Genomic DNA, 14,803 nt, shown 5'->3' with positions numbered 1-14,803 from the left:
GACTGATTATGGAAGGGCTAGTATTATATGATATCAAAACCTTTTAGGTTTTGGGTCTATAGATTTTTACATACTTTAGGCAAACATTTTTCAGAAAGCAACCGTTCAGAATGAAATCTGCTCTGAGAAGGCTTAAGCATTTAATGTTCTGAGCATTCTGCAATCACTAGGTGACTCTTTATACTAGTCCCCAGTTGCCTTCTGACAGATTTGAATGTTTGAGTAAGCTGGGGCAACAACAAGAGCACTGAGTCTATTTACATTTTTTTTTTTAATCTCATGTGTTAACTTCCTCCCCAATAGGTCTCATTATGGAAAATGGAACTTGTATCTCCGTGTCAAATTGTCCTTGTATTTATCATGGAACTGCCTTCCCTGTAGGCACAAAAATTGAGCAAGAATGTAGTAATTGGTATGTGAAAGCCTCATGTATGTGCTTCCTCTATCTATGACTGCTCCCTGTAGTTAGTTTAACATCACAGTCGTGCTCAAATTTCAAAGAATAGTTAGTACTTATACTTTATGGTCTGAGCTTTGTGTATCATCAAAAAACAGTTCTACAGAAACAGTGGATTCAATATCTATTAACTAGTGCATAGCTCCTATTTTGATAAATATTGGAACACTGAATTTCTGTATTTTGTGATTTTTCTTTTTAGTGTTTGTACTGGTGGCATTTGGAACTGTACTGATCATGATTGCCCAGGTATCTGTATTTCATGATTTCTTTCCTCTCCTCACTGAACACAAGGGATAAACTTTTCCAAATACAACAGACTCAAATGTAATCCAAGGGTTTGGGATGCTATTTTAAGAAGAAAGATTTAGCACACAAATGTCCAGTAGCAGTGGGATGGCTGAGGCAAAACTGTTAACTGCCTGATTGTACTTGCCTTACTTTTTCCTATTTGTTTCCCTAACTCAGTGTGTTACATCCACACATTTTATTCTACCTCCTTATACTCTGTGTGCTTTGGGACATGTATCTAATTCCACAGACAGCTGCTACACTGTCTGTGCAGTGAGCCATGGATAAGATTCTCCTCACTTCTAGATGCAGCTGTAATGCAGACAATAAAAAGAGTATCATTCTGTTGCTCAGAGTGCTCCAATTTCACCCTTGTAACAATAGTTCGTGTCCAGATCTTTCTTTTTAAAGATTACACATCTCTTTAATGACTTACTGAGACAAACATAAATCATCAGCTAATGAAACTTCTTTGACAGTTCAGTGCCTTAAACAAAATCGTACTATGAAACTTGTGAAAGATAATTTTTTTTTTTTTTTTTTTTCCCCCACAAATTAAAGAACCTCCTATGAATGAGTTAGCAAACAAAGCTCGGGAGGTACTAAAAAAATCTTAGGAAGGTGGATCTGTAGACTAATTCTGTCATTGAGTATCAGCTCATACGCATGTTGTGTGTGACTAGTCTTGTCCTAAGGAATGAATGCCTGTTAGCACTAGGAGTGGGTTAGGTGTGCTCCCACAGATTGCCTCCTGCTGCAGTTGCAGCAAAGAGGAATCTAGCTTATGTACTTTGGTGTGACCTCACAAGCTGAATCAAAGTGCAGTAAGTGGGGATCTGCTGGAGGCTTACTTCAACAGTGGTCTCCTGATCTGAACTGAAACAAAAATGTAGGGGCACCCTGAGGACAGACAACAGATACCTGCTCACCTGGAATTTAGGACAACCCGCATGTTCAAACACAGCATTTTCATGCCTGCAGCAATAAGCAGTGCCGTAGTACCAGTGAGGGAGGAGAAAGAAGCTGGCTTTCTCTTTCATACTTAGCCATGCCAAAAAATGATGAGGAAGAAGATTACAGGAAACGTCAGAGCTGTAACACAGAGAAAGCTTTTGCATGTGTTCTAGGGAACCAGTGACTCACATTCAGCCTAGGTAATACCAAAGCTACACATGGGCGTGTGCAAAATGAGATGGCATACAATGGAAAGATGTGTATATAACATATTTAAATTTCAAATGCTGTAACAGTTTAAAAAAATTAATGCTCTAATGGGATAATTATTATTTTTTTATTGTATTATATTTCTCACAGAACAACAATACATTATTATTTAAGTGAACTTTTGTATTTAACTTTTTTCTCTCAAGCTGAGTGCTCCGTCACAGGTAACTCCCATTTCACAACATTTGATGGACGTCATTTTACCTTTCTTGGGATTTGCCAGTACATTTTAGTAAAAGGCACTGGAAAGAACAAATTCACAATCACTTTACAGAAAGCACCTTGTGGACATGTAAGTCACGCTTTCATTGAACATCCATAACGAAAGTGTATATGTATTTCAGATATTTTTGCATAGATGCTACTATAGATTATCAGGTTATGTGAAAAGAAGAATATTGTGAGTTGAAACCTTTTCACAGCTTTTTTTAATGTGGTTGTATTGCTACATGTTTTACTGTCCTTTATAAAACCTATTGCAGCTTTAGAAGGATTAAGTCTGAAGAGTTATTCATCTCTGCGTATTAAGTGAGCATATATATGAACAGTCATACAGTCAAAGAATTATAGAATCATTAAGGTTGAAAACTGCCAATCCATCATCACTCTGTACACTAATCATGTCCCTAAGTGCCACGTCTACTTGTTTCTTGAACACCTCTAGTGACAGTGAGTTCACCATGTCCCTGGGCAGCCTGTTCCAGTGTTTGACTACTCTTTCTGAGAAGAAACTTTTCTTAATATCCAACCTGAACCTTCTCTGGTGCAACTTTAGTCCATTACCTTTTCTTCTGTTATTAGTAACCTGGGAGAAGAAACCAACTTCCAGCCTCCTTTCAGTTGGTTGTAGAGAGCACTACAGTCTCCCCTGAGTTTCCTCTTCTCCAGACAAAATAATCCCAGTTCCCTCAGCCACTCCTCATAAGAACTTGTGCTCCAGACCCTTCACCAACTTCATTACCCATCTTGGACCTCAATGTCATTCTTGCAGTGAGGGGCTCAAAATTGAACATAGTATTTGAGGTGCAGCTTCACCAGTGCTATATACATGGGACAATCCATAGATTTCCCTAGTCCTGCTGGCTACACTATTTCTGATACAATCAACAGTACCATCAGCCTATTTGGACACCTGGGCACACTGCTGGCTCTTGTTCAGCCAGCTGTTGACCATGACACCCAGATCTTTTTCCATTGCACAGATTTCCAGCCACTCTGCCCCAGCCCTGTAGCATTCCATGGGCTTACTGTGATCAAAGTGTGGGACGAAGTGCTTGGTCTTGTTGGACCTCATACAATTGGCCTCAGTCCATCAATCCAGTCCATCCAGATTCCTCTGTAGGGCCTTCCTACCTCAAGTAGATCAACACTTCCTCCCAGTTTGCTGTCATCTGCAAATTTACTGAGGGGGTGAAGGAATTCCTTCATCCAGATTATTAATAAAAATGTGGTACTGTATGCAGATGTCTCAAGCTTTAGAAAAGCTTTTGCTGGCAGCACTGGACAAACTTAATACACAATTAAGTAAGAGATTTTTTCATAGTTTTAGATGTGTATTTGTTATCTTTCAGCATATTTAATTTGTTGGAACAATGCCTTTTAGAAAATTTTTAAGGAGACTAACCATGTGTATTTGTTTGAAAGTGTTTTGGCAAGTATTCAATAACAGGTGTTATGAATAGAGGTGTTTATGAGAAGTGCTTCCATGCAGGACTTCCATGCAGGAACTAGGCTGTCAGACAGGGCTCAGATTGTGCCTCACAATAGCCCACATGTTGGTACCTCTGTACCTCTGCTTTTCTTTATGTCTCTTCTTCTTCATGTTATGAGATTCCTTTTTTGTTTGTTTGTTTTTGTTTTTTGCATTTCAGGTGGTCTCAAGAATGATAGAGTTGGTTATGTAGTCACTGAGAGACAAGAGGTGCTGCTGAAAGTGATCTGTAGTTACAGCTCTAGGCACTTTGAAAAGTTTCCGTGTAAAAACACAGAGACCCAGAAGAATCTAAGATGCTTGACATCAGTTGGTTGTGTTTCTGCTCTGGTCCTATATCTAGGTTAATAGATTTTGCCCGGACAGCACTTCAAAATGAAGGATGTTCGTTTTCATGTGGCCTTTTTTTGATAGTCACACATTTACAAATAATTTTAGTGTATTTCTGGAGAAATTATATTCTTTTGTCTGCAGTCAGAGATGATGAACTACATTTCAAGTTTCCTTCTACTTCATTGCTGCATTTGGGCTCTACTTTGGGAGCCCAGTATCGATACTTGGAGATTTCTATCTGCTTAATGCTAGACTGCCATAATAGCTAAAATGAATCCACCTTGCTCTTTTGTTCACAAGCAGTATTTTTCTTTTTTGCATTTAATTTTGGATATTCAGTTTAATGTTATGGTGGCTTACACTTGATTTACCTGATGACAGTATTTCCTTTCTATACAACTGTTTGCTTTTGCTTTCGATGCTGCTACTGTCTTTGTGATCTTTCTGATGGTGAAATTTATTTCTGCTTAGAACTTTGACCATGCCTGCATTGAGTCTATAACACTAGTTCTTGAAGATGATGTGAGCAAACAAGTAACTCTCACAAGATACGGTCAAGTCCAAACTGGTCCTAACCAAGGTTTTAACGTTAATGGTAAGAAATTACATGGAGTAGAGTCTTAGTAGGGTTTGCATTTCTTTGTTTATATGCTCCAAAGTGTTTTAATTATATCTGTCTTATGGAATTATTATTTCAGTTGGTGAAATATTGTCCCTTGTTACACGCTTCTTTCTTTGCATTTCTTATCTTGCTAAGTACCTAGGAATTCCACCCATCTGTTTTTCCTCTGTTTAGGGGATAGGAAGGAAAAAAAAACAGAGGTGAAGAGGTTGAAAGTCATCTTGATGTTGATGTTCAGATCACACTTAACTGATGCTTTTTTGTAATAAATTACATGGAATAGAATCCATGCACTCAAAGGGTCTGTGTCAGTTTCAGTGTCGACTTGTGATTTCAGGAAGGTTACTTCACTATTTTTATAAGGCTAGTAAGAAATATACCTTGAAAGGAAGCTACTAAATCAAGCGCTGAAGGTGGAAATGATAAAGCAATATTTCATCTCTCTCTAGTGATTATTCAAAGTAATAGATTCTCACTGGATTTTTAGTCTTTTCTCAAATAGTAAAGTACTATTTCACTGTTCCTTTCTGAGCCCCTGGCAATCTGGACTTAGGGAACCCTGAGTTTATGACTGCAGCTAGTTTTTTTCTTCACTGGATCTTTCTTCACTGGATCCTTCTAGATGTAGTTTTGCTTTTGGCATCCTAAAGAAGAGTTTCACAGCTCAGTTTTAATTATATTGAAAGGTCTGCTTCATACTTTTGCTGGTTATTTCATTTTATATCTTTGGAATCAGTTCCTACTGATCTTGTCTCTTCAGAGTTTACAACTAATACCATCTATGACAAATATTTTGGTGTAGTGTTCTTGATAATGGATTTATCTATTAAGCCTTATCAGCTTATAATGTTTTGAAGCTTACACGAGCATTTTATCTTCACTGTTTGTGTGTCTGTGTGTGTGTAGAGTCTGAGAGTGCAGACAGACCTGATTAAAGTCTGCAGCTGCAAGTAGATCAACAGTGTGTAGCAAATGAATGCTGTGACAGTGAAGTTTCCATTTCCTTTCATCATATATTTGCTGGGAAGGAAAGCTGGGAATTAGTTAGAGCCTTAGTTCACATACAGTCCAGGAAAGGAGATATACTGATGTCATATCAATAGTAGTAAGAGAGAACCTTCTATCTGAAGATAGCAATGAACTTTACAGACATCTGTTAATTAATCTTTTAACATCACTGGGTGCTAAGGAACAAGTCATATCTTATTGTGTCTTCTCATTGCTAGAGGCACGTTGTTGAGTGTATTATATTTCTGTAAAGAGAAAAGAAAGAAAAAATATAAGTGGTCTCCGGATAACTCACTGGTACAGAATGGTCAGACTTTTTTTTCTGTTGATAGTAGTTGCAGTACCTGATCTGTGTTGGTAATGAAAAAGATTTGTAGTCTTATAATTTTAGATGGAAAATATGTGAGTTTTTTTGGCAACAGGTGAGGTTGCGCACAATTCATCATTCTATTTTTGAGTTTTCAAAATTTGTTTTAATTAAGGGATGAGCTTATAAAATCTGGAAGTTTCAATGACTGCTTTTCTTTTTATTTTGCTATTTGCAGGAGCTATTGAAATTCAGAATGTATCTTCTCTGTTTGTTCAACTGAAAACTACTTTTGGTTTGAAGATACTCTTCGCAAAAGATGGAGAGAGAATCTATGTTCAAGTTGACATCAGCTGGAAGAGAAGAACGTTGGGACTATGTGGAACTTACAATGGGAATTTAAGAGATGACTTTCTGTAAGCTGCATACAATATATTTAAATTGTGTTTAATGACAAGTGAAAAGTCTTGTTGAACATATTTTTATTTCATCAGTTTGTTCATTATTAAACTGATCAATATAGAATCTCTTAGCTAAAACTTTAGACAATTAAATATGGAACTCATAAATTTTGATGTCATTCTAAAACATCTAGGTCATTCCCAAAAAGTAATGTATTGACTATAGGATCACAATCTTCTTTGAATGCAGTATTTTTCCTCCCTACTGCTCCATCATCATCAGAGCAAATAAATGAGCACTGAAAAATAAATGGATGAGAATGCTAGTAAAATCCTTACTTAACTGAGTTAGTGGAAAAACGTAATTCTTAACCATAGGAATAGTTTAATTAGAAGGGTACACTTCCCTTGATCTTTGGCTTCATTTCCTCCAAAGTTCTTCAAGCTATTATATCATGAAACTTTTCTAGCAATAATAAATATTTTTTAAGTATTTAGTGAAAAAACACATCAAAATGCAAACAGATCCCTTCTAGAATACTGAAATAAGCTAGCACATCAAATTTTTACAATCCACTGAACAAAGGCCAAATTGTTCTCTCATTAATGCCTCCTCAAATTGATTTCATTAATTGCAATAAGTGTAAGGGATCGCAGACTTTGAGTGTAAAGACTATTTTTGCATGAATAAAGTATTGAGGAAAAAGCTTCACATGCCCTCTGTACTTCTGTACCTCACAGACAGAATTATTGTGACATGTTGAATTTTCAATTTATTTATGCATCTAAGGCTTTTTGATTTACCTGTGTCCTCACGTGTGTAGTCCATAAGGTCAGCAGGATGTTTGCAGTGTTGATATTTTCCTTTTCAGTTCTCCAGCAGGGATGATAGAAGGGACCCCACAACTTCATGCCAATGCATGGAAGGTTTCTTCAGCTTGTTCTGTGCCTATCAATGTTCCTGTAGTTGATCCCTGCAACGTTAATCAGCAAAATAGTATGTTTTCATATGGAATTATTTGCATCATTTTGTTGTGGGATTTTTTCTTCTCTGTGAATGAGTTTCACTATTACTAGTCATTAATTAATATATGCTTGTATTTTAACTTTAGACTTCTATGCACGCTCTTTATTTTCTTCTTATATCGTGGTAAAGACAGTTTTGTTCCCACTCATTTCGTGTGGAAACTAAAATAATTTAGGTGAACATTTAATGCTTTGCATGCTGGCCACAAGTCTTACATTTTGCTGTTGAGAATATGTAAAGAATGTTAAGCAGAACACTCTGTGTCTTGCAAATTCTTCCAGCTAAGAGTACTGAATAATATTTTTGCTACATATATCCCGACTGATGAAGAAATTACATGGGATAAAGTCTCTCCTAGCCAGTGTTCAGATCAAAAGTCCTGTCTCTGTCTTCTCCATGATTATCTAAACTTTATTTTAATGCTTCTTTATCCTCCATCTATACTCTCACATGCAAACCAAGGCAAACAATAAGATCTTCAGATTTGTTCAAATTCTTAACTAAAGATTTATTTTTGGCTTGTTGACATGCCCGAATTTTGCATTCAACTTTCACTGTCTCCCTTTCTCTGTGTTGCTATTCTTTTCAATTAATGAAGACAATGAGCAGAGATTGGTTGCCAATTCTGGCAGAATTTTTAGTCTTTCAGAAATAAGGATGTGGGATTTGGCCATGCTTAGAGCCTGTGGGAGTGAGCCCAGAATAACCGTAAACCTTTAAGAATCTGGCCTATTATAAGGCTTTTTGTGTCTTCGGTATTGGCTATCTTCTAAAGCAGTACATCTCAGCCAAGTCAGCTCTCTCCAAGATACTTCATGACTTTCCTTCAGATTTGTGTTTCCTCAGTGATGATGGAGTTTGACATATATATGTAAGCTGCCCAGAGCAGGAGGATAAGCTAGATGGCTTTCAGGGGTCTCTTCTACCCTTTATTTTTCTTTGATTCTTGAAAAAACATTCCTTGGCTATGTGGTGCTGTTGCGTGGTGCCACCTGCACTGAGCCAGCACGATCAAGGTTTTAGGCCTGATGTGATCTGAACCTGATGAAACTGGAAAATAAATCTTTGTTTTTTCGCTTATTTTGTCAGGCTATTTTTCCATCAAGTCATGCTTACTCCTTGAATCTTGTTTACTGATAGACTCCTGAAACCCTTGAGTCAGCATGTATATGTGGAAATGAAGAGAGATGGGGAGGGCTAGAGACACTTTTTAGCAGCAAAATTGGCTTAAATATGATTCACACTACAGCATTACTGAGATATTCCACCAGTGTGGTGGGAGTATGCTTCAGTGGTAGAAGGAAGGTCTGCTGGTACTAGAAGGTCTGTGGCCAGCTTGCAGGCTCCTGAGCTCCAGTTTGTAATGGTTAATGAGCTGGCATACCAACAATAGTATGGTCATTACCAATTTCAAAGCTAAATGAAACATTGAGTTGGAAGAAACCATATTCCAAGCTTTGAAAGACTTTTCCAACTGTTTAGAAATAAATTATTTTTCCATTTATCTTTCCCATGTTTCCATAGGAAGGCAAAACTGTTGTTTTTTTGTTTGTTTGTTTGTTTGTTTTTATTATTTTTATTTTAAATGGAGTTTGTTTTTTGAGGGTTGCTTACAATAACAGTTTTAAACTATATAAATTTCAAGAAATGCATTGTATAGAAATTCTTATTGCACAACTAGTCGATTATATTTGTATTTATGTCTGTAATTTCTATTAACATGGATCTGTCTAAAACAATGTTACCTTCTCTTAGTTGGATATGCATCCTACTGTGATATCATCAATGAAGAAGTCTTTGCTCCCTGTCATGCCTACATCAGTCCAGGATTATACTACCAACTATGTCGCTTTGATGCCTGCAAATGTGGCAGCAGCTGTATGTGTAACTCTCTTGCACACTATGCTTACGTCTGTGGCAAGCATGGTATTTCTGTGGACTTCAGATCTCATATTTCTCACTGTGGTGAGTAATGCCTCTAGAATGGAGACCATTTTAAAAATGCGTATAATTTTAGAGATGTCATTGGCTTCACAAAATACAGCCATTGATGTCTTTTTTGTTGAAGTTGGAGTTGTGCTAAGGGCGAACGACACGCTCAGAGGAGAATGCTGGTAGCATTTGTGTTAGGCATTTGAGTTGGAGACCCTGAGCTGCCTCACAGAGGTGCCTGTCCCTTTCTGTTGGCTACAGAAGGATCTTAGATTTCTAACCTTAAGGCCTTAAGTCATACGGAAGCCCACTTGTATGTACAGTGATCAGCATGACTATAGCTTGTGCTAACAGCATCATGGGGCAACAGAATCAAGGCTGTCCCCTAAGGGAAGGTGAGACAAGGTGGAAGGGGCTCTCTGGGGCAGGCAGAGCAGACTGGGCAGGGATATGACAAACAGGACATAGCATATCTGTGACATGGCAGGGATTAAAACAGAGAATTTCTAAATTATGGGAGAATGCCTTAATTTTAACTGGACAATTTTCCTTCTCTTGAAAGTCTGAATTAGGAAATAAATAAACACACACCACTCACACATTTATGCAGAAACAGAAAATAGACGCTGTCTACATCCAGATAAGGAATTTTTCTAACATAAGGCCATTCTGAACATTTCTAATTTTAGAAATGAGTAGAACAGTAGATTTTTTATCACGTATTTTAATTCATTCCAGAACAGCAAAAGATCATTTTGCATCGCTGCTTTGATCTCCTACGATATATTGTCTTGTTTTTTCATTTTTCATTTTAAGAATATGTTGTTCACTCTTCTCTCTCCCTCTCTCTTTTCTCCAGCTGTGATGTGTCACAGTGGTATGCTTTATCATCAGTGCTCTTCTTTTTGTAAACACTCCTGTGCTTCACTTTCTATGGCAAATATCTGTGGTGATGACTGTGCGGAAGGCTGTAACTGTCCTGATGGGAAATACTTTGAAGAGTCAGTCAACTTTTGTGTGTCAGTGTAAGTCATTTGAAAATAGAATATATGTATAGGCACATCTTTCTCTTCCCAGCAAGGCTGAGAATAGTTTTTCTGCTATTTCCCTCAGTTATGTAAACTGCACTTCAGAGAAGATATGTCACACTGCTGTACAGAAAGGTGATGAATATTTTAAAAACCTGGAAAAAATTTGCACCTAAAAAGCCTGCTTTTAGCACTCAAGAAAAAATGCGAAGGGGTGTACATAGTATTAATCCATAAAGTCATGGATAATATGGAGAAAGTGGCTGGGAGTGTTTTTGCTGTCTCAAAATGCAAAAACCTTCAGTTAAATGGATGGAAATGGTCATTGAAAGGAAATATTCACTATAGTTTTGTACGTACAGTTTATATCTTACTATGGTAGGTAGCTACTGAGTTCAAGAACAGAGTAAAAACTGGAATAAATATTTATATAAATTTCAAGATTATTCAGTTATTGCTGTCAATTGTAACTGCTTCAAATGACTGTAGAGTGTGGGGTAACCAGGTAATCCAGTATTTTAAAATGTTTTTTTGGGAGTTCTGTTACTACTGTTACTACCAAATTGCATTTGGCTCTTATCAGGAACAAGGCTAATGGATTTTGCTATGATAATTCCTCTTTCCAATTACTTTGAAAAGGAACTAAATGTTGCCATACTACTCCCATATCTGGGAAGAAAATCAATCTATAAGATTGTAATGTACACAAAGAGCAAATAAATAATATGGAGATTGAGGAAAAGTCTGTCTTTATTGATGATGATGGCAATATTACCACTGAGTTCAGTACAGCCATATTGTAAATATAAATGCAAATTAAAAGGGAATAGAATAGTTATATTAGAGGGGACTTTAAAGAGGTTGGCTTAGATTTTCTCATCATAAAAGAATAAATTGATTGCCCTTAAATCACATTTCATTTTGCTTTTATATCTATATGCATGATTATTATTTTGGCAGATCTGCCTGTCGTTGTCATTACAAGGGCAAAGTCCTACAGCCTGGAGAAATCCTCCCCTTGCCAACAGGTTCCTGGTAGGTTTGATTATCCAAGGGTTTTATCTTTTGTGTGTAGTACTCAACATCTCTTTTGTCTAACGTTTCTTGAGTAACATCTTTCTTGAGATCTCAGGAGCCTTGAGATTTTTTTCACATAGAATGAAGATCTGTTATATCAAGATCTTACTCCTATTTCACACTTAGTAATAGGTACCTTAACATAAATTGTATTGCATACTCATTTATTTTAAAAAGAGAATACCAGGAAGATTCTGTCAGCCAGGAACTAAAGAGTATCTCAAAATAAATATATATGAAGGTTGCAGTGCTGTTCATAGACTTGGGCGCATTATGATAGCAAAATGAGAATGGTTTCCAAGGAATAAACAGTGTGATTCTATTTTAGGAAATCTTTCAAACAAAGACTTGCAGAGATCTATGTTTGTGTCCTTTTGTATTATTTATTTATGATGGAATCCTGACCTCAGTGAGAGAAGTGAAGAAACCTCTCTGATTTCCCAGTCAAATGTGTTCACTTTACAAGGAATACTCTTAATCTGCTGTTTGGAAACATACCTGGGACCCCAGTATCAACTGGCTCCTGCTGAGTCTTGTACTATATAAAATATAGTAAAATGTAATTATTACAACTGCAGCACTATAGTCATTCAACTGAAGAGATTAGTGTATGAGCTTCATTTTCTACCATTCCTATGCTGGTTTTTTTTTTGTTTTTTTTTGTTTTTTTTTTTAATGAGAAATTAAGTGGATTAAGTCTGTTGCCTAATGTGTCTTTCTGCAATTCTGCCTTTTTTCAGCAAAATATAAAGCTGTGCATTTTCTGCAACACACAATTTACATGCTGTATCCTTCTGGATTCATCAAGGGAGATAAAGTTTTGTGTTACACAGTCAGCATCCTGGTCCATCTAACCCTTAGTATCCAGAGAAATTCAAATATCCAGCTTCTTTTCTGTTTTCATGAAAAGTAAGCAATTAAGTAGTACCTAAACTCCAAGTCTGGGCATTCGTTGCATACAAGCATTTAGGCATACCATCAAAATGCTGGACAGATTTCAGATTTCAATCATTTCAAATTGGGTTAAATTCTATTATGCTTTTTAATGTGGTGACTACATACGTTTTCCCCTAGAATAAATATGGGGTTTGCTTTTCTTTTAACCAGCCAGTGCTTGAACGGAACAGTGAAATGTATTGAAGCTACTTCAGAAAACACAGGTAACTCATGGTCTTTTCTTGTCTAACGGTTGCGCAGAGGAAGTTTCTGATGCTGAATAATATTTTGTTTTCTGATACTATAATAATTTTGAGGGACAGTGTCACAGCAAATCTAAAATAGGAGCTTAGGAGCACAAGTCATTTTGTGTGTGTTTAAAATTTGTCACTTGATCTTTTTATATGTGAGGTGTAGGTCAGGATTTCTCTTGGGAATACCTATACTTAGGCTTGATATCCATATTTAGTAAATTTTAGGACCTTGATTTTTAATAAGTAAATTTTTAATGAATTTCTAGGGCATTCAGAAGGGATTTCAGTACACTGTAAACTAAGGCACTTCTAAAGATCCTGTCTACCTGGAGTATGATGACTTAATCTTTATGAATGGTTTGTGTATCCAATCCAGGGTGCATCGATCCAGATGTTTAATATTAAACTCTTTTTTTTTAACACTAAAACAGGTATTAATTATATTTTTCTGTAATACAGATTAAGCTGTAAACTTTTACTTGGAATGCATTCTTATGAATACTATACAGTGTGCAAAATGTGTATTAAAATAAAAAGACTGTGAACTAAAAGAAGTAGAAAACAGTGGGAAAGATAATCTGATCTCATTTAACCTGCATTTTACATTTGAAGTTCACATATGCCCTGAAGGAAAAATCTACTATGACTGCAGATCTCCTGTGCCTGGATTACCAGCAGCAGGTGTGAATTGTGGGATCTCCTGTGCAAACCTTGCCATGAACTTCTCTTGTGTCCCCTCACCACCCTGTGCCAGCGGCTGTATTTGCCCCCCTGGGTAAGCTTTGTCAGTTAAATACGTATTTCCACAGTCTGACTCTAATTTTGAAACTATTGTTCTATAAATTTTTGAAAATACAGAGTAACATTTAAAAGTTCAGCACACTTTAATCTTTCCAAGAGTCCCTTTCTCCTTATCAGAATGAGGCTCCATGCTTTAATGCTTCCTCAGTTTGAGTTCCACAGTTTCTCCATCCTGATACTGTGATTCCTGTATCTCATGGGGTACCCAGGTTGCTCAAATAATCTTATCAACTGTTATTTGGGCTGTCTGGACAGGAGATGACCCCTAGCACTTGCACACTATATGTGAACATAGAAACAAACATGACATAAAACCATGAAGTAAACCATCTGTGTTCCTGCTTACTGTGCAAGTAATTGTCTCACCTAGATTCTTATGGTATTACGGCAGGCTCATGGTATTGATGAGGCAGGGAAAAGGGAGGGGTATAAGATGGATCGTACTCTCCTCCCCTTCATAATCTCTTTGCTCTCTTGAACTTAGCTGAAGTTTCTGTTCTCTCCACTCACATATTTGGATTTGTCGCTCAGAAACAGTCTACTGAGCTCTGCAGGTGTCAAATCAAAGTAAGATAGTTAAGAACATCTACTATCCCTCAAATTTTCCTTTTTCCCCCCATACCTACTGTGTGCACTTTCAGATTTGAAGAGCCAAATATGCTGTGCGAATTGCTGCAATTTGATCTTAAGTGGGGTGGTAACCATTTTTAATCGGTATTTAATTTTATTTCACTGAATGGTAGTTGATGGTCCCCTGACAATACATTGATTGTGCACAGATCACAGTGTAATGAGACAGTTAGAAATCCCCTTCCAGAAACTTGTAATGTTTGCAGATGACTAAGCTCTAGTGATGAACAGATTTCAAGCATAGCTATTTAAGTCTCCCTCTTTGGAAATCTTCAGAAGCTGGCTGGATTTGGTCCCAGGCAACAGACTTTAGGTGTCTGTGCCTGAGAAGAGGGTTTGGATCAGATGATTTCCAGAGATCTCTTGCTACCTCAATCACTTTGTGATTCTGTGATTTTCTAGCTATTCTTCCTACTCCTTTGCTTCTGCCTCAACTAGGAGTTAGCTTTAGAGAGCATTAGTGTTATAAAATAATTATATTTTAACACAGAAATACATTAATATTTACAAGATGTCATAGAAAAACTATTGTTTTTCATTGAGCTGTATTGATGTACTTGTGAACTTACATTTTTATCTTAGTAATTCTTTTATTTTAAAGGATGGCTGAGCATAGAGGGAAGTGTTATATTCCTGACAGTTGTCCATGCACCTGGAAAGACAGGGAATTTCTATCAGGAGAAGTGATAGCTACGCCTTGTTACACCTGGTGAGTGGCATGTATTTCGCATACTTGTCTAATCACACAGTGAAAATGACATAGA

General features: G+C 36.9%; 1 protein-coding gene across 1 annotated transcript in view; it reads left to right on the top strand.

Moving 5' to 3' along the window:
- OTOGL (otogelin like) overlaps window positions 1–14,803 on the top strand; it is a gene marked incomplete at both ends in the record, with an annotated part of 90,268 nt that overhangs the window by 19,517 nt on the left and 55,948 nt on the right. The window contains 12 exons of the mRNA XM_079547603.1: window positions 304–412; window positions 660–706; window positions 2,119–2,264; window positions 4,488–4,611; window positions 6,192–6,369; window positions 7,227–7,351; window positions 9,137–9,346; window positions 10,173–10,338; window positions 11,302–11,376; window positions 12,526–12,578; window positions 13,221–13,383; window positions 14,641–14,748. Of these exons, the coding sequence (XP_079403729.1) occupies window positions 304–412; window positions 660–706; window positions 2,119–2,264; window positions 4,488–4,611; window positions 6,192–6,369; window positions 7,227–7,351; window positions 9,137–9,346; window positions 10,173–10,338; window positions 11,302–11,376; window positions 12,526–12,578; window positions 13,221–13,383; window positions 14,641–14,748 (1,504 nt within the window). The remainder of the gene's footprint in view (window positions 1–303; window positions 413–659; window positions 707–2,118; window positions 2,265–4,487; window positions 4,612–6,191; window positions 6,370–7,226; window positions 7,352–9,136; window positions 9,347–10,172; window positions 10,339–11,301; window positions 11,377–12,525; window positions 12,579–13,220; window positions 13,384–14,640; window positions 14,749–14,803) is intronic.

The sequence above is a fragment of the Tetrao urogallus genome, assembly GCF_951394365.1.
Source record: "Tetrao urogallus genome assembly, chromosome: 1".
Classification (NCBI taxonomy): Eukaryota; Metazoa; Chordata; class Aves; order Galliformes; family Phasianidae; genus Tetrao; species Tetrao urogallus.
Note: the sequence above shows the minus strand (reverse complement) of the source record. Positions and strands in the feature narration are given on the sequence as shown.